Genomic DNA, 21,032 nt, shown 5'->3' with positions numbered 1-21,032 from the left:
GAGTCCACGGGCAGAGTAGCAAGCAAAGGAGACTTCGGCCATGTCTACACTATGGGCATTCCAGCAGCCCAGCTAAGGTGCTGTAGCGATGCTGCTGTAATGCTGTAGTGTAGACACACGCTACAGCGGCGGACGGAGGTTTTCCATCCATGTATCAACACCACCTCCCTGAGTGACAGTAGCTAGGGTGATAGAAGCATTCATCTATCCACCTAGCCGCAACTACACATGGATTATTCAGACCTTGGAGTGCAGAAAAAGTATCTAGCTAAAGCTAGATCTACATACACTACACACTTACTTCGTTATAACTATGTCATTCAGGGGTGTGGAAAATCTAACCCTCAGTTTAGGGAGCACTGTGTTGGCGGGAAATCTTCTCTTGCCAGCGTAGCTATTGACCTCTCTCCCGTCAGCTTAGAGCATCTTCACTGCAAGCACTACAGCGGTGCTGATGCAAGTTTCTAGTGTAGATTTTAAGTGGAGACCAGGCCTGGGGACAGAGGACAGTTCAGACAGAAGGAGGCCAAGGTTACTGGCAGAGGGTAAGCTGAAGCAGGGGAGGGAATACCCAAGGGTGCCAGGCCTCTGACGTGGGTCTTCCCATGGGACACCTCCATGTTCATATTGGAAACGTTCAAACCAGGCCAGGAACTATCTTAGGACAGGCAGAGGGAATGAGCAGGAAGGAGTCCAAAGCTACATGCAGCTAGTCATGGTCACAGCTAACAGTGATGCACAGGAGACCAAGGGTTTGTCTGCACTACAAAATTAGGTCAACTTCAGTTAGGTTGACCTACAGCCACCACAGCAATTAAATCAGCTGTTGGTGTCCATACTGCTCTCCTTCTGCCAGTGGTGCACATTCTCACCAGGAGCGCTTGCACCAACTGAAGTGAGTCATTGTGGGGCAATGACAGCCACACAGGGCTCACAAAATGTGAAATAATAGCAGCTGTGAAACTGACAAAAATGTCAGTTTCACTGCTGGTTGGCACCCTGCTGTGAAATTGAGCCCCCTGGCTCAGACTTGGGCCCCAGGTCAGGGGGCAGTTCCAGCTGTGTGCCCTATGCCCGACTGACAGCTCAGGCTGTCAGCACTGGGAAGAGGGGGGAGGGAGACTCCAGCTGTCAGCTGACATCTGGGGCTGACAGCCAACCTAAGTAACGCAGCATCTATACAGACACTGCATCACCCTAAGCACTCCTCCTCCACCACAGGTGGAGTTATTAAGTCAGTGTAGTGGGGAACTTATATCGGCAGGAGCCCCACTGTAGTGTAGACACTGACAGAGTTAGGTTGACCTAACTGTGGTGCAGACCAGGCCCACGCCTGGGGAGGCAAAGTGAAAAGAGCAAGAGGGCCAAGCCCTGAGTGGCTCCAGGGATCAGCACAGTGCAATGGACAGGACCAAGCCCTTGCTCTCAGGGACTCTGGCACCTGCAGAGCTAGGGGCCAGCCCAGCTGACCAGGCACTCGGATCCAGGAGGGTGAAAGGCAAAACTGAGCCTTCACCTTCCCCCTCCAGCAGGAAGGAGAAGCCTATTAGCTACTTTACGGAGAGTGGCTGTGAGCTGTTGTAGCCAGAGGGAAACCAGCCCAGGCTGCTGCGGGAGGGAGAGGAAGGGTGGCAGGGAGCCGTGCAGATGGAGAGTGCTGGTGAGTAGAAGGTGTTCAGCAGCTGGGGTGGGGAGGCTGGGATCAAGATGCTGGACAAACACGGCCAGGCAGGGGTGGAGGCAGCAGGGCGTGTCCAGCTGTAGGCAGGCAGGAGGTGGATGCAGGGAGGGGTGGTCAGGAAAGAGTGGGTTGCTGATGAGGGCACAGGTTGGACTTCAAATGGGAGGGTTGGGGGGTGCCCTCCTGACAGAAACCTGGGGCCAAGTGGCTGAGGGTGGCACTGTGAGCCCTGTCTGACCAGACCGGGTCCTCCCAGAGACACAGACACACAACCCTTTGCAGGCAACTCTATGAGCTAGTCCAGGGCCTGGCTCTGGCAAGGGCCCAGAGGGCTTGGCCAACCGACGGGAGGAGCTGTGGAGGAGATACAGGTTGAATCCTCCAGGGCAGGCTGAGGCCAGAGGTCAAGGAGTGGGAGCTGGGAACAGCCCCAGGGTGTGGCTGAGGCCAGGGCCAGCTCTAGGCACCAGCAAAACAAGCAGGTGCTTGGGGTGGCACATTTCTAGGGGTGGCTTTCTGGCGCCGGCCACGCCGCCCCAGGAACGTGCCCCCACCGCCCCAGCTCGCCTCCACTCCACCTCCACCTCTGCCTGCTCCCCTGAGCGCGCCGCCGCCGCTCCGCTTCTCCCCGTCCCTCCCAGGCTTGCCGCACGCGAAACAGCTGTTTGGCGCAGCAAGCCTGGGAGAGAGGGTGGAGAAGCCGAGTGGCGGCGTACTCGGGGGAGGCGGCGATGGTGGAGCGGAGGTGAGCTGGGGCAGGGAGAGGGTCCTCTACCCCCCCCCCCCCGTTACTTCCTGCTCTTCCACATTTCCCCCCCACCCTCGCTCACCTCCACTCCGCCTGTTCCCCTGAACGTGCCGCCTCTCCCTCGCCTGAGAGGGAGGGGGGAGAAGCAAAGCGGTGGCGTGTTCAGGGGAGCAGGCGGGCGGAGTGGAGGTGAGCTAGGGCGGGGGGGAGCTGCAGGAGGCAATGGCGGGGGGTGGAAATGTGGCACGCTCAGAGGAGGAGGCAGGGCCGGGGATTTGGGGAAAGGGTTGGGAAGGGGCAGAGTTGGGGCAGAGCCTGGGACGGGGAGGGAGGCATAAAAAAAAAAGCAGGGGCGGCCAAAAAATTTTTTGCTTGGGGCAGCAAAAATCCTAGAGCTGGCCCTGGCTGAGGACCAGTGATGCTAGCGATAGGCACCCTGGGACACTGTACTGAGACCCTCAGTGACACATGGAGCTGAGTGACACACTGTATCTGGCCACCCTGGCATTCATAGCCTGCCCTTCCCCTCCATCACCCCCTCCCTGCTGCCATGCCCCCCACCGCCCAAGTTGTTATACTCGGGAAAGTTTGTTGACTTTCCTGCTCCTACGCATGCCTCGTCCCTTCCAAAGCCTCAAAACCCCATACCCCCTTTCCCACCACCTGCAGCCAACAAACACCCACCCCTCAACCTGGGACCCCAATCACCCATACACACCCCACTCCTGTTCTCACCCTCAACCCCACGCACACCCCATTCTGGGGACCCCCAGTCACACCACACACTCCTCCTTCCAGAAACTCTCAACACAGACACCGACGTCCCCTACCTACCCGGATCCCAGCAGCTCCTCACCGGCCTCCGCGCCGCGCTCGGAGTCAGCACCGCCCCGACCCCTCTGCGGCATATTCATGAGAAGCAAAACAAGCGCAGGGCGGCTCCGCCCTCTGTTGCATATTCATGAGCTATGCAAATAACCACACCCTGTGTACTCTCACGTGTGATCTTGCTGAAGCCATCATCCAACAGGCAGGGTTAGCCATAGAGGGTGGAGCTAGAGGGGCCCCTCTCCTGTCCCACAGGTGGGCTGCGTCCTCCCCAGCTGTTACTGGAGTACCTGTCTCTCCACTCCTAGTTATCATTAGGGCATGACCCCTTCATCCCTACCACCACAGCCTGCAATGTCCCTGGGGCCTCTGTCAGCTGGAGAGCCAAGACCCCACCGGCACTAATCCCTAAGTGCGGGAGGGATCTCTTCCCCAGCTCATGTGTGTGGAGTGTGTGTGTGTTCACCCTAGCTTTTATCTAGGGTGATCACAACAGGCAACTCCATGCCTGCCAGCTGCAGAGGGCTGGCTACTAGCCCCCACAGGTTGGTACCAGATGTCCTGCACCCAGAGAGCCAGTGCCCCCTAATAAATAGAATCACTGCAATCCTTGATGCCCAGCTCCAGAGACATCTTAACTATTCACCCATCCTTGTCCCCTTGCTCCCCTAAAGCCTGCTCCTCTGTCAAATGGGAGGGTTGGGGGGGTGCCCTCCTGACAGAAACCTGGGGCCAAGTGGCTGAGGGTGGCACTGTGAGCTCCTTGGTGTAAGAGTGACATGAACTTTAATGCTGGAGGGGCAAGGCCAGAGGCCAGAGTCCCCTCTCCGGATACACTCATGCCCACCTTGCTCAGTTTGTGAAAGCCTGTTCGTTAATTAGCATCTCTTGGGAAACCACCAGCAAGGAGGACAGGTCGGGGCAATAGCTCAGGGAGAGGACATTTGTCCGCATTGTGCTAGACTTAAAACCCTCAACTTGTTTCACCCCCATTCAGACACATCAAGTGTCGCTCACTGAGTGTGAGACTCACTCTTTAGCATGCTGTTTCACTCTCACATTCCTAAGCTTCTCTCATTTTGAGAAAATAGACAAAGATTTAAAATATTTTTACTTGGGCCCAGCAAGAGACAATACATCCAGGGCTTGGAAAGCCTCTTTCTAAGCTTCTGTACTGTGGTGACCATGGAGACTACAGGCTTGATCTGTAGGAGAGGCTGGGGGGGGGGGGGGGGAGGGAGCTACCTGATGATCAAGAAATTATGGGTTTGCCAAAAAACAAGCAGGACTTGATTGAAAGTTTGCAGGTTCTGCAAAATAACAGTTCAAAATTTAAACCACACTGGCCAAATTCATGTCCTCCAGGCTCTCCAACCATCTAGGGTTTTATTTCAACCAGCTAATAATTATTAAAATCCACTGCTTTACATTGCATAGAGACTTCTGAAGTGCCCTAGACTTTAGTATGAATTAGGACATTTAAGTGTTTCATATGCAATATTAATCAGGGTACACTTTAAAACAAACTATTAAGTGCTGGTTACATTAAAATCCTGGACTGCTGGGTGGCACCAAGGACGAAAGATGAGAGCCCCCGTCTTAAGCAATGACCTAACACATCACCTGGAAAATCTCTTTGGGCCTGTAAATCTCACTCTTAAGAACAGCCAACCCTTGGACTCTCTGCACCACATTGCCCCTGCCAGGCAGCCACCCCTCATAAGACCAACCAGTCTCATCATGGCAGCTGCTTACATTGCCCAGCACCCAGGGAAAAACAGCCCCCTAATTACAGCTGTGATAGGATTGCAGGATGAACACAGGAAGGGCAGAGGCTGTTGTACCCACTCCTTGCTATAGCCTTGTGATGGGAGAGGTGAAAAGGGGAAGCCGCCGGGGAACAGAGGTTAAGGCTGTGGTATGATTTTGGTTGTTGGGTTTAGGGTGCAGGTGTTGGGTGGCTGTAACATCCAGGTGGGCAGACGTCCCTGCTGGTTTTAAACTCCACAACATTACTGGACCCGTGTTCTAGCATAGTACATGGTGCTTGAAGAGAGGAGTTGCCATGGCTGCCTGCAGCCCTTCCTTCCCATTTACTCCTGGCAGCTGCAGAGTTCTGGTAAATAACCCACAGAAATTAGGCCAAAGGAAATGGGACCCTGGAGAATTTCCCATGGGAGCCAGCTTCCATCTGCACAATTAACCTGCTGCAGCCTTGGTTATAAAAGCCACTGCCTCTGGGGCACATTCCTCTCCCTCCCACAGCACACACAGCTCTCTTCCCTCTCTGAGAGCTGCAGCCTGGCAGAAGTGCTGATTCAATTAGAGTGAGGCAGAGTGTGCCCTCTGACACACAGGTGATTGGAAGTGGAGCCAAAGACACTTTAATGGGGCACTGAGGTCCGATAATAGGCTCTAATCAGATCAGGCATCCTTCCTCCAGCTCAGATTAGTTGTCCTGGCAGCAAGGCACACTGAAGAAAGGCTTGTGATGGCTGTAATGGAGATGGATGCTGCATCCACCTGCTGGTCAGCACCTCACACTCCTCATCACCCACTCTCGGAGCTGGTCAGAGCTCCAGGCCCAGAAGGGATAGCGATGAGGCTCTCAGCCCTCCATGCAGCCCTAAGGGCGGCCGCTAGCAGAACCAGGTGGATGGGAAGTTTTGGATGCCAACCAATTGCCCACAGCTCCAAGACACTGCATCCCTCAGCAACACGCAGCTGGGAGGTACTGGGTATGTCAAGGAGGGAAGGGCTTCCCCAGCCTGGGTCACAGCAGCCCCTGCTGTCCTAGAGTTCCCTACATTAAGCCATCTTGGGAACCCTCCCAGCTTTGCTGAGGCTGGTGATGGCCCCAGCAGCCAGAGAGGGGAGGGAAGGGAGCCCCTAACACTTGGCTAAACCTCACTGCTATCGACTGCCTCCTTCATTAGGTGGCTCCCCAAGGCGCCAGATGGCCTTTAATACAATCAGGGCCACAGCTTACTGGAACACAGTGAGATAAGGCTCTGGCCCATATTCAGCCCCATGCTGCAGGCAGAGCCGCTCCTGCTGCGATGTACGGGAAATGCGGCCGTCGGGAGGGGAGACCGCAGCTGCAGAGTGGCCTCTTTCCCCCTCTGGCAAGAGGGGGCTTTGCCTGCTCTAGAGGGGAAGCTCTGTTGGCACTGGGAGATCCGTCCATCTGTCCCCTGGCCACGCTCCAACAGACAGGAGCGCCGTCCGAAGTCGCTTGGTTTTTATTCCGTCCAATTGCCGTGTGAACAGACCAGAAATACAAAAATAAACAGAACATAAAAAACACAGATGGAGCCCGACTACAGGCCAGGGGATGGACCCCTCCCAGCCAGCCAGCTCCCCCCTGCAGGGCCTGTGGGCCATGCCCCCCACCGTTTGCTGGGAGGGCCTCCTGATAGGACACAGGGGGGCTCCCACAGCATTGAGAGAAAGGAGGGATGAGCCCTATCCCCTGCTCTCTAGCACCCTGTGCTTTTATCCAGAGTTTAGCAAAGGTCCTGCAGTTCCATGGGGGAGGAGGGTCAGGGAAGGTCTGGAAGTAGGGCTGGTTCGAGCCAATGGAGCAGCCACGTCACCCCTTCAGCCCATGCCCCTGGCAGAAGGGAATTGGGAGCACTGGGGAGAGAGGGTATGTCTAGGCCTCAACTCAGTGACCTGTGCAGTCAGGAAAGGGGCAGGGCTAAAGGGAGGGGTTGCTCTAATCCGAGCCAGATGCTGAGTCCTCCATGCTGGGGGGCGTGCTAGCGATTTCCTCCTCTTCTGAGTCCTGTGGGGGGAGGGGAAGTGTGTTAACAGGAGACCACATACAGCCACAGCTGCCAATTGGGGCGGAAGCCCCTCCTGCCCCACCCGCACCTACCTCCTTCTTGTTGTCACCAGAGCTCTCCTCACTGGAGACGAACTCCTTGCTCTTGAAGCTCTCACCCAGCTGCTTAGCGGGGGACTTGGCTGGGGCCTTGGATGGTGCTGCCTTCCTCTCTGCTTTCCCCTTCCCCTGCTGCTTCTTCTTCTTGGATTTCTCTCTGTGCAGGGTGGGAGACAGCGAGCAATCAGCAGTCACCCCGAGCCCCTACTGCACTGGTGGAGGTGCCACAGGGCAGGGAGGAAATAGACAGTCCTCCACTCCTTGCGCTCCACATGGGCCACACCTTTCCCTGTCATCTCGCGCCTACCCTCCAGTGAGATGGGGCCAAGGCCCTTCGTCACCCACCCCAGTGTTTCCAGCAGCTCAGCCAACTCACTTCTTGGAGTTCTCAGATTTGCCCCCCTCGCTGTACTCCTTCATCGCCTTCTCATAGTCCCTTTTGGCATCTTCCGCCTTGCGATCCCACTCCTGCTACCAGAACACAGAGTTGGTAATGACCCTCCTTGCTCACCTGCCCACAGTTTAACTTCTGATCCCCATCAGACACAAAGCTACCCCAAGCCTGCTTTGCCAGCCCCCCAAAACCAGAAGCCCATCCCCATCCCCTCCCTAAACAAGACACAGCCTCTGCCCCATGTTGGGGTGGCCTCCAAGACCTCTTCCATTTGGTTCCCCAAGATTTCCCAAGCCAGGCCTACACCCAATACTACCCCTACCATCCCCAGACACAGCCCTGCCAGCCCACACAGCCCCCTTCCTCCTCCCCCAAACAACCACACCACCAAAAGAGAGTTAGAACATGCCCCTGACCCCCAACCAAGGCCACCTCTTTCTTCTCCTTGGACATGCCCTTCCAGAGCTCCCCAGCCTTCTTGGACAGGTCCGTGATGCTGATGCCAGGGTGGTCTGATTTGATCTTCTCACGGCTGGCATTCAGCCACAGCATGTAGGCAGACATGGGCCTCTTTGGGGCGTTGGGGTCTTTCCCTTTCTTACTCTGGCAAGAGGAAGTGGAGGTACAGAGATAGAACAAGAAAGGGATCCATCAAGAAGTGGCTCTAGAGTTCCTTGGACCAGAAGCTCTGACCCCCATGGCAAAGGCCCCTTGTGCCCCCCATTAACACTGGGGCAGGGCATTTGACATCCCAGCCCTTCCCCCCAGCAGCCAGACACACTCATGGGGCCCAGGCAGCACAAGACTAAGACAAGGCAGCGAAGGCCAAGGAGCCTGACGGAGCCAGCGGGCCCAGCTGGGGCAGGCTGTCAGGTGAGGTTGGGGGAGCAGCACAGGGCTGAAGAGCTCCGTGTCATGGCGGGGACGGAGTCACTCACCCACAGCTGGAGGCTGTCCAGTGTCCTAAGCTGGGGAGTAGCGGGACCTTCAGGACAGCTCCCCATCACAGAGGACACTCACTCATGGCCTCATCAGCCCCTAAGTAGTGCTCCCAAAGGCTCAATCTCCCCACAGGGTTGGCCTGTGCGCTGGAGGCAGAGGATCCCACCCCTCAGAGCCAGCGGTTGGGAACCACGCAGCCGCCTCTGCCAGGGCGGAGCTCTCACCTCCGATGACTTCTTGCGGGGCTTGCGCTCCTTCACAATCTTGGCTTTCTTGGCTGGCTTCCTCTTTTCCTCACGGTCACTGCCACCGTCACTACTGGCAGAGACTTCGCTGTCGAACCTGCAGGAGGGAATGGTAGCCTGGCGTCAGCCCCATCCCCAAACACCCCTGATCCCAGGGCTGGCAGCCCCCAGCTCAGCGAGGTTAGTAGAGATCAGGCCTAGCATGGGCAGATTGCTCGAGGGGTGCTGACTGGAAGAGATAGGGCATCCCCAGTATGGCTTGGGCATGGCAACAGCTACCTCACCTGTCCCTGGAAACAGGGTGGCAAGGGACTCTGCCAAGCACTCTGGACAGGGTACAAGGGGCACAGACAGCTCTTCCCCACACCAACTGTTCCCATCCCTGGGTGTCACCCCAGACCTGCTGGCAGCAGAACCCGAGTGGCAATGCCAAGAACAGACATCCCCGCTGGAGAGACGTGGGCCCCTTTGAGCAGAGCATGGGGCTGCTCCCTCCAGGCCACTTCCCAGCCTTCCAGGCGACGGGTTCCCTGTTCCTGACACGGGACCTGACCTGGGACCGAGAGGGAATATTCTGTAACATTGTTATGAACCTCATTTCATGCCTCAGTTTCCCTCTATACTTTGCATGGCTATGCAGGGGTGCAAAAAGGTTGAATCTGCTCGAACAGCAAGAGCCACAAAGTGTGTGTGTCCCGTGGCTGGTTGGGGTGGTATGAAGGGTTGGTGAACACCAATCCACGTCAATGGAGAATCTAGCAAGAGAGCGGGAACCCCAATGACCGGGCTGTTCACCCCTAGCAGCCACCAGCCAGGAGGAGGGAGATATTCTCCTGGCCCTCAGCTGGGAAGCAGTGCAAAGGCCCCAGTGGGAGAACAAAGGGGAAAGGAGGCTGGTGGCCAGGCCTCGGGGCTGACAAGGAGCCAGATGGAGATAGAGGCCATAACAGCTTGGCTGGCTAATTGCACCAGCGCTGGCCAGGCTGGACTATGGCTCAACCTTTGACTCTCTGTGCTAACCCAAGGCCTTTCTGATCCCATGGACCAGGCGGCTAATACGCTGTTCCCCCGTGCCTGGGAAGACTGCTGATGTTGCTGCAGATATCACTGACAGCACGGCGCCCCGAAGGGGGATGGTACAAACCTCCCGCAGGGGTCTGGCTCGGCTGGATTTGCTGCAGGGAGCCACGGAGAGAGGCAGGGATCGCTGGGGCCCCAAGGCCCAGTTTGGGAGTCCTGGAGGCCATGGGCCTGCCCCTGTGTGGGTCCTTGGGGCCTAGCACACTGAAGGGGTCACTCCCAAGGAACTGGTTATAGGCTGGGCATGGACTGGACACTATCTGTGACACCATCCCACAGCCCAGTGGATCTCGGTGGTGGGAAATCTTCGCCAGAGTTCTCCCTGTTGCCATTTGCTCCCATCATGCCCTGAGTAGCACCCCCAGATTCCTGGTCCTCCAAGGTCGAGGATTCACAGAGCTGTACAACGTCTACCCACAGTTATTGCTGTTCCATGCTACAGAGGCATCTTCCCCATCATTCCCTCAAGTTGCAGTGGGGGAGGTTTAGATTGGATATTAGGAAAAACTTTTTCACTAAGAGGGTGGTGAAACACTGGAATGCGTTACCTAGGGAGGTGGTAGAATCTCCTTCCTTAGAGGTTTTTAAGGTCAGGCTTGACAAAGCCCTGGCTGGGATGATTTAACTGGGAATTGGTCCTGCTTTGAGCAGGGGGTTGGACTAGATGACCTTCTGGGGTCCCTTCCAACCCTGATATTCTATGATTCTATGATTCGGCAGTCCCCTCAGCCCCGATCATTTCTGTGACTGCCAGCAGTGTTCCCTCTGGCAGGCGTGCCAACTGCACTGCTCCAGCTCATTCCAGAGCACAGATCTCTGCAAGCAGCAGAGGCAAAAACCTAGTGCATATCCTCTGCTCTGAAACCACTCTGCCTCATTCAGGGAGCCTATTATTTGTATTGTGGTTGCACCAGTCAGAGATCAGGGCGCCACTGTGCAAGACGCTGTACAGGCACATAGCAAGAAAGACAGTCCCTGCCCCAGACAATCTAAGCAGCCCATTGATTTCAGACAGTTGTACAACCCAACACTGAGATGCAGCCACCTCAGAGGAGAAAGGCAGAAGCTGTTTAACAGCTCAGGACAGGAAGAGAAGAACCCCACGTTCAACTGGGGCTACAGGGCAATTTAGGCCAACAGAAGGGTTGATGGCTGGCCACTGAGCCTAATGGCCTTAACCCTGTGAAAAGGGCCAGGGAGACAAAAACCTCAGACAGCACCACCAGGCCACCAAGCACACTGGAGCACTAGCAGAGGTGACAGTGCCTCCTGCTGAGCCATCTGCTCTGGAGACCCCACAAAGGCAGAGCACCCCATACTGAGCCACTCGCTGTGCATGGCACCCCATAGCACCAGAGGGAGGCCAGCACTGATGGCACTACATGTTCAATGTCCTGCCCCTGTGGCCCCCGTGCGGAGAGTTCCCATCTGAGAATGGGCCAATCAAAGGGCGAGGTCACAGCCCGAAAGCCCCATGCCAGGCAGCCCCTGTCCCCTACTCACTCTTCTGCTACATCCTCGTCCTCCTCCCCCGGGTTAAATGACTCATCTGGAAGGAAAAGGAATGCACTGGTCATTCTCCCCCTCTGGGTGGGGGGCGGGGCAGGAGAGGGGGATGGGGATGGCAACAGCCATGGGGAAAGGGCTGAGTAAAGAGCATGGGAATGTTTCTCTGACCCCAGCTGGGGGCAGATCTCTCAGCCATGGGGAGGAGCCCCAGTCGCTGGACAGCCTTGGGCAGATCTCACAGCTGGGGGAGGAGCCCCAAACACTGGACAGACAGGGCAGATCTCACAGCCAGGGGGAGGAGCCCCAGGCACAGGAGCACGTCTCACCAGTCTCCTCCCCAGACTCATCACTGCTGTCATCAGCATTCTCCTCCCGGATCTTTCCCTCCTCCTTCATCCTCTCCAGGTAGGCATCATGCTGGTCCTCGTCAGAGTCAGCGTATTCATCATAGCTCTGTGGCATGGACTGCAGGGGGAGCAGGGGGAGGTCATGTGAGTGCCACTCTCCACCCCTCCCACCTCAGCAGAGGGGAAGGGCAGATGCCACTCCCCACCCCAAGTGTGCAGAAAAATGAGAACTACAACTCCCAACATGCTCCTGGGTGCACCCCCCACTCCAGGAAAGAATCCCCAGCACTTCCAGCACAGGCTGCATGCACGGACCAGAGGAGTGGTGTTAACCGGGTTAGGTGGGGCCCACTTGGCAAGGAGATCCGGGGCAGGGGGGGGGAGGCATGGCTCCCCCCTTCCCTCCCATGGCTCACGCGGGGTTACTGTGATTAGTAGAGAGCACCACAGCCATGCAGAGGAGACCTGCACCAGGAGGAGGGGAAATCGCACGGACCTTTTTCTTCTACAAGGGCAAGGAGAGAAGAGAAAGTGAGGAGGCAGAATCTGCAGGGAAAGAGAGAGAGAAAGAACCCCTGCCCTCACCCAGCACCCCCCGGACGCTATGGGGCTCCTGGTTGGGATGGGACAGGGGACCCAGCAAGTGCCCCGCCCCACCCCACCCCACTGCAGGTACCTCCTTGTGGCCTCGGTTCTTGATGTTCAGCTTCTTGGCGTTGACAAAGTCAAACAGCTTCCCGTACTCCTCCCTGCAGGTGGGTAACAGTAGGGAGACGGGGTCACGGAGAGGCGAAGTCTAACGCTCCCCCAACCATGAGCAAGCGAGAGGGCAGTGCACAGTGATGGCATGGAGAATGGCACTCCCCTGCACTGCCAGGCTGTGGTACGAATGGCTTCCCAGGGCTGAGTGAGGAGCAGGATACCAGTGCAGGCCGTGAGAGGGTGGCGGCGGCCCAGGAGAACAGACGGGGCAATAGGCAGTACAGCCATGGGTACAGAGGGGAGAGAGCAGACAGCAGCTGCTTGGGCAGGGGTTCACCCTCACCTCTCTATACTGCTGAAGGTGTACTGCGTGCCCTGCTTGGTCTCGATCTCGAAGTCGAAGGAGCGGGTGGTGGTGGTGCCGCGGGCGAAGTTGACGAAGGAGATCTCATCAAAGCGAATGTGCACCGGGGGCTTGTGCACATAGATGAAGCCACGCTCCAGTGGGTAGAGCAGCCCCGAGCTGGCCTTGTAGGAGCAAGTGATGCATTGGGCTCCCGAGTGCCTTGGGGGAGGGGGAGAGGAGGGAGACAAAGTGGGGGTTACACCAGCAAGGCTTCCTTGCACAGACGCTCCCCCATGGGACAGCAGCCAACGGGGGGCAGAATAAAGGGATGAGAATCTGTCACACGTACCTCTGAGGCACAACTCTTCTCCCACCCACCACTGGGAACTCCCAGCCACAGGATGGGGAAAAAGTCCACCAGAGCCAGGTGTGTAGGGACGGGACCTCAGATCAGAGTCATTTCTAAGCATTTAATTAGCAACAGACTCTGTATCCCATTCCCTGCCACCCGAGCTAGCCAGACCAGAATCGTAGCTGGTGCCCCCTAGAGATGAAAGGGCCCATATTCGATTCCCCACCCCAAGACAATCTCCCACCTGGGACCAGATTGGAGCCAGAGCCTGTTAGAAGGAAAAGGCCCCGTGTCCCATTCACCACCCCCTGAGTTAGACATTACCCATGCCCTGGGACAGGAGCCCCCTAGAGGGGAAGGCTCCATGTCCCACTCCCCTGCACGCTGTGTGCTCACCCCTGGAAGTTGCCGGGCACAGTGATCTTGCGGTTCACCAGCGCTTTCATGACCCGACTGACCATCTCATAGAGTGAGCCGGACATGTTCTTGGTGAGTCGGCCCTCAAAGCGCTTCTCCACCTCATCCCTACAGCATGGGGAGAATGGCAGCATGAGGACAGAAGGCAGGAGAGAGCCCAACACCAGCAGGAACAACACGCAGGAGCTCCCATGCCAACTGAGAGACAGCATGCCCTCAGCACCCAGAAATGAAAGGGCCACCAAGGAGGACAATGCATAGTCCTCGGGCAACCTCTTCTCTTGGGAGTAGATGCTAACCCCCGCCCAAGGCTTGGAAGTGAGTCAGTCCGGATGGGGATGGCCAGACACTTATGCCAGACAATGGTTGGGAGTCCACATGAGATTGGAGGGATCCTGCCAGGAGCATGGCAAGGCTAGTAGAAGATGGGGGGTCTTGCCAGGGGGCAGAGCCAGGATGGCAGGAGTGGGCAGAAGAGAGGGGGTCAGGCCAGGGCACAGGGCAGGGCCAGGCTGGCAGGGGCAGAGGGATCCTGCGAGCGTACGGGGCTGGGGGCAGGGCCAGACTGGCGGAGGAGGGAAGAAAGGCCACTCACTCATTCATGTTAAGGGTCAGGGAGATGTCCTCGTCTTTGGAGAAGAGCAGGATCAGAAAGTGATAGCGTGTCTGGCCCTGCTTGATCGGAGGGTCTAGGCTGATCTGGAAAGGAAGCCAAGGATATGGACAGGTAAGGGATCCCAGAACCCCCAAGGGCTCTCCTCCATTCCAGCCTGCTCCCACCTTCATGCAACATCCCTCCCAAGTACTGCAGGGCAGTCCCCGCCCCCCCCGAGTTCTCAGCCCCCAACACAAGTAGCTGGTCTGGGCCTTCTGATCCGCTGGCTACCCTACCCCCCAGGCACACTGGAGTGGGATCTACCAGCCCCCCCATTCCCCTCAAATGCAGTGGGGGATCTGCCAGCTCCCTGCCTCCCTCCTCACCACAAAGAACATCTGGCGCTGGTCCTTATGGGGCAGCAAGAAGAGGCGCAGCACAGTGGTGTAGGGGATCTTGTAGTCAAAAGTCTTGCCGTGCAGGTGCAGGAAGGTGGGGTAGATGCGGATATCATAGCGGCCACGTGGTGTCAAGCACTGCAGCTCCCGGAAGATGCAGATGGCATCCCCAGTTGCCTGGATCACATCCGCCTTGGATAGCACATTCTGGGCAAAGGCCTAAGGGTGGGGGAGGATGGGGGGCTTTATTCCGGACAGCTGTATGCAGCCCCCCCATAACCCCTCCAAGCACCTTCACACAGGCCACAACCCCATCCCACATGAACTCCCACCTCCACATGGGCCACGCCACCCCCACCCCGGCCCACACGCACTTCCACAGGATCCAAGCCATCCTCCTGAGTGGGCGGCACGTAGAAGCGGACCTCCATGAGTGACACCTCGGCGTCGTCATTCTGGTGGAACTCCAGCGTCACCTCATTCTTGCCCGTGGTGCACTGGGACACATTGCTGAGCGGGATCTCGAACACGGGCTGCTCCCCAATGTCAAATGACAGGAGCTGGCCTGTGGGGAGGGGGAACCCAGTGAGTCAGCAGGAGGCAATGGAGCACCTCCCACAGCCAGCTGCTCCTCTTGTCAGACAACCTCCGCAGTCAGCAGCCCAGATGGCAAGGACAGGGCTGAGCACCTTATAGCTGCTTATAGCTGGTACTGGGCAGACAGGAGCAACTCAGAGCTCCCCACAACACAGCGCCCCCTGCAGGAGAAGGTGGAGCTACAAACTACTTCCTCTCTGCAGCACACTGAGCCATCCACTCCCAACGCTAGCCCCCAAATCCAAGTCACTGCAGGAGCTGTGCTCCTCTCCCTGCTATACACCCCTCTTTTCCCAGAGCTGGTCTTCACCGGAGAGACTTAACTCCAGCTCAGTCACAGGTTCTTCCCCAAAGTGCTCTGTGTTCACACAGCCACATGCCGCAGGCGGCTGTCAACATGTACTGCTGCCCTGAGGTAGATGCAGTCAAGAAACAAAGCCATAGGCGCTCACACCCACTGAGACATGAGATCCTCCAATCCCTTCCCATCAGCCCCCTGACCAGAAATGGACTGTCTGTCTTCCTCTGCTCAGCTCTCCATTTGCAGCCTCTCCACTAGCCTCCATCTGGTAGAGGAGGAGGCGGGCTAACCTGCCCAGGGATGAGCATCCAGGGCAGGCAGACAAGTCGTCCCCAATGCCCCATGAATACGAGCAGAGTGACACAAGGAGTTGTGGTGCTATGAACCTGGAGCTAGCTCTATGGCTTGCAAGGACCAGATACAGTGCCAGCACAGGTATGGGGTGTGAAAGCAGGGTAAATGCACTGTCATGGGTTAGGCTACCACAGGTAAATGTGTCCCAAGCTTCACAAGCAGCGAAGACATAGCCCCAGAGTCACCTCCAAACTTCACAGTCCCCCAGTTCCAGCCCTTCACACACAGATCCTTCTCCGCCAGCTCCAGATGATAATGGGACTTGAAGAATTCTGACAGCTTGTCAAACTCCTGAGTGGGAAGTAGAGAACAGCCATCAGAAGCCACCATAACCTAGCAGCCTGAGACGTGGTTCCTGGGCTCCTTCCCTCCCAGAGAGGTCCGGCCACTGCTACTACCCCACAGCTCCCCCTTGGTAACAAACAGCAGCAGCGGGGAGCTCCAGCGCTCTTCCATCTAGGATGGCTCGCTGCAACACACTGCATGTGCCAGGAAGCAAGTGAGCTGGGGAAAGAATCAGTCACTAGGAGAACTACGACCACAGAGCTAAGGGAGAGCAAACAGGAGTTACCAGCCCTGCATCTTTGCTGGATGCTCACGTGGAGCTGAAACCTCTCGGAGGGATACACCCACTACATGACTGGCACCTGCAGAGGCGTCAGCCAGAGTCCCCAGCTGATCGGAGCAGCTGCAGCCAAAGCAGGGACACTTACATGTTCAAAGAACTCCCTGCAGTTTGACTGGACTTTTTCTACCTGGTGCTGATGGGCTGTTTGTTCCAGCCCTCCCACTCGCCTAAGTTCCCTTTAAGCTGTGTAGCAGCCTATTAAGCACTGCGCAGGCACTCAGGGCTGTGGTGGGGAGAGATTCCTCTCTCACAGCCCCGGACGCAACCCAGCCCGGCTACAGACCTGCTACGGTCAGGGAAGAAGTGCCCCTCCCCTGGCCCAAATCCAGTCCCGGCCTGGACCTGCCACAGCCATGAGAGGCACCCCTCCCCCCCCCAGCCCAGGTGCTGCTGCGGGGAGAGAGAGCTGGGGGGAGTCCTTTCTCCCCGCCATAACCCCAGGGCAGCCTGCACCCCAAGCCCCTCATCCCCAGCCCCACCCCAGAGCCATCCCTTTAGTATGGTGAACCAGGACAACTGCTCCAGGCCCCACACTTCAGTGTGTGGGGGTCGTGCGGGGGGTGATAGGCTGGCCCAGGAGGGGTGGGGTTAGGGGGCCCAGGCCAGCCCAGGAGGTTAGCAGGGGGGCCTGGCGCTGGCAGCAGGGGTCGGGCCCGCACTAGCCGGCAGGAAGCGCGCGTTGTATTTCTTTTTCTTGCTCGCCTGCTGCCACCATCCTAGTGCTGCCGGAACAAGCCAGGGCCAGGCTGACCCTATCCATTGCCCTTCCACCCCGGACCCCTCCCTTTTGCAGGATCCCCCAGCACAGGGGGCCCACTGGCCCCTAGCACAGGTGCCACCCTGTGACTCTGCATTATCCCTCGCCCCGCAGCACTGGTGTCCCCTCCCCACACCAGATTTCACCTTATAAAAAATGTTAAGGGGGGGCCCATACAGGCTGATTTGTCCCAGGCCCCACACCCCACTAGGGATGGCCCTGTCAGAGACCACACCCACAGCTGGAACCCTCACCTCCCCCCACAACCCTTTGCCCCAGCCCTGAGCCCCCTCCCATACTCCAAACTCCTTGGCCCCACACCCACCACATGAATTTTGTTACATTCACCAATATGAAGATGATGTGTCACATATCACCTCCATATTGGTGCACATAACAAAATTCATTCCACACATAGGTGGGAAAAATTAGAGGGAATACTGCCCCTCGTTCACAGTCTCTTCACCTAAATTTCCCTCGATACCTGTTCCATTCTCTCCCCCCATTCCCTTTGGCTGATCCCCTCCTAACTACACCCACCAGGAAAGAACACCAGGGCACTAACAAGACACTTGCTGCCATCACACAGTTCACTGGGCTTGTGCTTTCCACTCCCACCCCAGTGTCTGTCTGGTCTATTTAGACTAAATTCTTCAGGGCAGGGACTATCTACTACTCTGTACAGAGCCTAGGGCAATGGGACCCATTCTCAGCTGATCCTTAGGCATTACCATAATAAACACAATTAATTGAAAAAGACTCCTAGGAGAGAGCCTGGAAGCTTAAACTCATGGCAAACGGTTTGGGCCAAGAACAGGATCCTTACGGCAGGGCGAGAGAGGTGTTTACACAGAGCCACATGGGATCCAGGGCTCGTGAGCATGTGGGCTGCACTGAGGCACTCATGCCATGGGCAAATCCGGGAGGTTGCCAAGCAATTGTCACCTTGTAGCTGGTTGGGGATGCCCACCCACATAAATTCCCCCTGGGAGTCCTGACACACGGTGGGGTGGGAGCTTCTAGGAGGGGGAGCTGGCCAGGCCAAAGGTCTCACCGATTCCCTGAAGCCGTCATACTTGTAGACGTGTCCATTCTTGGTGAGCAGCTTGAGGCCGTGGCCTAGTGCCACACGGCGCCAGATGCCCTCTGCTAGCTCTGAGGCCTGGATGTTGTCCACCTTGCCTGTCTTGCTGTTCTTGAAGATGACACCCTGGCGGCTCAGCCGCAGCCGCCCATCATTCTGACAGAGAGAGATGGGTTGGTAGGGGGCACAGGGACAACACGCTAGTGAGAACAACAGTGGTGACACTCTGGAATGGTGTCAAAGAATACACCCGGAACCCCACATCAGCCAGTCACACCCTTCTTCTTCCAGGGAAAAGGCTACTTAACACCCACCCCCATGCATTTAAAACAGAAACCCCACCATCTCTCCTCTCCCACACGGGGTGCACTCACCCCATATCCAACTAACACCACCCCAAACACACTCCCTCACCCACATGCAAGCTTCACTCCAAGATTCCCCCCTCCTCCCCCTCCAACTACCCCCACATGCATCACAGGGCCATAGCACCAGCTCTGCAGTTTAAGTCAGCCAGAGCGGCACCATAAAGCCTGTATTCGCTTTAGCTTGAGGACTGACTGGCCACTTAGGAACAATAGCCCAATCAAGGGCATTTCTCAGATGTAGGGACAACATTCCCCAATGTAACCCTCACTACTAACAGCCAAAGATTTGGATTTCTTGGCATGGAAACCGACTCATTTATGAAGCTCAGGCCACCATGCACCTTCGCTGTAAATTGACAATGATTAGGGGTTTGAAACGGGTCCCATATGAGGGGAGATTAAAGAGGCTAGGACTTTTCAGCTTGAAAAAGAGGAGACTAAGGGGGGATTTGATAGAGCTATATAAAATCATGAGTGGTGTGGAAAAAGTGAATAAGGAAAAATTATTTACTTGTTCCCATAATATAAGAACTAGGGGCCACCAAATGAAATTAATGGGTAGCAGGTTTAAAACAAATAAAAGGAAGTTCTTCACACAGTGCACAGCCAACCTGTGGAACTCCTTGCCTGAGGAGGTTGTGAAGGCTAGGAATATAACAGGGTTTAAAAGAGAACTGGATAAATTTATGGAGGTTAGGTCCATTAATGGCTATTAGCCAGGATGGGTAAGGAATGGTGTCCCTAGCCTCTGTTTGTTAGAGGGTGGAGATGGATGGCAGGAGAGAGATCACTTAAACACTCATGTCTGGGAATAAACAGGATCGTGCATTGCATTTTCTGAAAGGCTCCCAAGTTTCAGCCATTCAGGCTAGGCCAAACGTCAGTTCCCACAGCACTTGGTGACATCATGCAAGAGTTTAGAATGAAATGCAAGGAGTCTGCTCCCTGAAGTCCAACGGGCTGTGAACTTCGGTCAGCTGAGTGTTACCTACCAGAGCGGGAATGCAGCCAGGAACTGGCGCTAACTCCCCAACACCCAGGAAAGTGTCACTGGATCTTTAATACTTACAGGGGTCTGGCCATGTTTTGTCTCATCCCAGGTCCCCTAGCATGCTGCTTGATCTGTGGGTTCAGTAATGACTCAGGGGAAAAGCACACACCCCTCCCCCAAGTCACTTACAGCTTCTAGGTTTTACTTTGGGGTGGCACTCCAGCTGTGACCCCACTTAGCTTGAGAGCTGTAATGAAATCGGAACCATGGTTCAGCACCTTCTCTCAGCCCTAGACACACCACTCAACCAGCCACAATAACGACACCTTCCCAGACTCTGTGCTTCCCACCCCCAGGAAGGCATGGCTTTCCAGGCTTCCTGTGTCTCTCACCATGGACCCCTTCACCTCCTGGTATATTTCGTTGAACTCCAGCGTGTCCGCCATGATGGCCCCTCCCCACCTCGCCCACTCTGGTGGGGTCTGTCTCCCAGCAACCGGTTTGGGAGAGCTTTGGAGACTAGGTCCAGTCAGGGAGCTCTCCAGAGATGATGAAGTTCTTCAGTCCCCTCCCAAGTCCCACATGCCCAGAGTAGCACAGAGGGGAGGAAGCCGCGAAGCACCTGGGGAGAAAGGAGAGAGATGACTCCACCAGCAGATGAGGCCCAGCAGGGACCCAGCTCAGGAACCCCCAGAGACTGAACCCATGGGGTAGCCACAGAGTAGATACAGGGGCTGGCTCCCATCCAACCAGCGAGCCTCACCCAGCCGGGCCTGGGCAGCTGGAGAGCATTACAGAGCTCTCCAGGGGCTGGAGGCTGAGCACCAGCAGAAGGATCACACAGAACCCTCCCCATCCCTGGCTTCACCCTGCCACCAGACCCTCCTAGAGACCAATCCCCTCCCTGCCCCCCCCAACCCAAACACACACCCCACCCTGCGCCAACCCCATCCCCAGACACCGACCCCCCCCACTTCCCCTCCCTGCCCCAGAACCCCAACACACACCCCACCCTGCGCCAACCCCACCCCCAGACACCAACCCCCCCCCACTTCCCCTCCCTGCCCCAGAACCCCAACACACACCCCACCCTGCGCCAACCCCACCCCCAGACACCAACCCCCCCCCACTTCCCCTCCCTGCCCCAGAACCCCAACACACACCCCACCCTGCGCCAACCCCACCCCCAGACACCAACCCCCCCCCACTTCCCCTCCCTGCCCCAGAACCCCAACACACACCCCACCCTGCGCCAACCCCACCCCCAGACATGGACCCCCCCCACTTCCCCTCCGTGCCCCGGAACCCCCTGCCCCGGGCACTGACCCACCTCTGCCCCAGGTACACACACACACCCCCACCCCTTGGGGCGATTTCCCGCCTGCGCAGCACGAACCTCATGCGGAGCCTCCCTCCCCACCGGAAACCTCCCTCCCTCCACCTTCCGGCCCGCGCTACCATAGAGACGCCGGCCATGAAGGG

At 56.9% G+C, this 21,032-nt stretch overlaps 2 protein-coding genes across 16 annotated transcripts in view; both read right to left on the bottom strand.

Moving 5' to 3' along the window:
• Nucleotides 1-6,390, bottom strand: part of TNKS1BP1 (tankyrase 1 binding protein 1) — a 32,862-nt gene extending 26,472 nt beyond the window's left edge. For 8 of the 12 annotated variants that reach the window (XM_073346815.1, XM_073346807.1, XM_073346802.1 and 5 more), the window contains exons 1-2: nucleotides 3,264-6,390; nucleotides 302-493 (exon numbers count right to left, since the gene is read on the bottom strand). The gene's annotated coding sequence lies outside the window, so the exon portion shown is untranslated. The remainder of the gene's footprint in view (nucleotides 1-301; nucleotides 494-3,263) is intronic. The other 4 variants (XM_073346804.1, XM_073346811.1, XM_073346806.1 and 1 more) reach the window with 3 other exon arrangements.
• A 91-nt stretch (nucleotides 6,391-6,481) lies between these two features.
• SSRP1 (structure specific recognition protein 1) overlaps nucleotides 6,482-21,032 on the bottom strand; it is a 14,727-nt gene continuing 176 nt past the window's right edge. Inside the window, exons 1-17 of one of the 4 annotated variants that reach the window (XM_073346818.1) lie at nucleotides 20,947-21,023; nucleotides 19,943-20,172; nucleotides 18,162-18,347; nucleotides 15,908-16,013; nucleotides 14,845-15,035; nucleotides 14,459-14,689; nucleotides 14,073-14,176; nucleotides 13,457-13,585; nucleotides 12,706-12,927; nucleotides 12,337-12,409; nucleotides 11,640-11,778; nucleotides 11,308-11,353; nucleotides 8,704-8,821; nucleotides 7,970-8,140; nucleotides 7,520-7,611; nucleotides 7,138-7,300; nucleotides 6,482-7,044 (exon numbers count right to left, since the gene is read on the bottom strand). In XM_073346818.1, coding sequence (XP_073202919.1) covers nucleotides 6,976-7,044; nucleotides 7,138-7,300; nucleotides 7,520-7,611; nucleotides 7,970-8,140; nucleotides 8,704-8,821; nucleotides 11,308-11,353; nucleotides 11,640-11,778; nucleotides 12,337-12,409; nucleotides 12,706-12,927; nucleotides 13,457-13,585; nucleotides 14,073-14,176; nucleotides 14,459-14,689; nucleotides 14,845-15,035; nucleotides 15,908-16,013; nucleotides 18,162-18,347; nucleotides 19,943-19,996 — 2,094 coding nt within the window. In that variant the 5' untranslated portion in view covers nucleotides 19,997-20,172; nucleotides 20,947-21,023 and the 3' untranslated portion in view covers nucleotides 6,482-6,975. Of the gene's footprint in view, nucleotides 7,045-7,137; nucleotides 7,301-7,519; nucleotides 7,612-7,969; nucleotides 8,141-8,703; nucleotides 8,822-11,307; nucleotides 11,354-11,639; nucleotides 11,779-12,336; nucleotides 12,410-12,705; nucleotides 12,928-13,456; nucleotides 13,586-14,072; nucleotides 14,177-14,458; nucleotides 14,690-14,844; nucleotides 15,036-15,907; nucleotides 16,014-18,161; nucleotides 18,349-19,942; nucleotides 20,173-20,820; nucleotides 20,827-20,880; nucleotides 21,024-21,032 lie in introns of those variants that run through there. The other 3 variants (XM_073346817.1, XM_073346819.1, XM_073346820.1) reach the window with 3 other exon arrangements.

The sequence above is a fragment of the Lepidochelys kempii genome, chromosome 6 (assembly GCF_965140265.1).
Source record: "Lepidochelys kempii isolate rLepKem1 chromosome 6, rLepKem1.hap2, whole genome shotgun sequence".
NCBI lineage: Eukaryota > Metazoa > Chordata > Testudines > Cheloniidae > Lepidochelys > Lepidochelys kempii.
The sequence above is the reverse complement of the archived record's forward strand: the minus strand, read 5'-3'. Positions and strand labels throughout refer to the sequence as shown.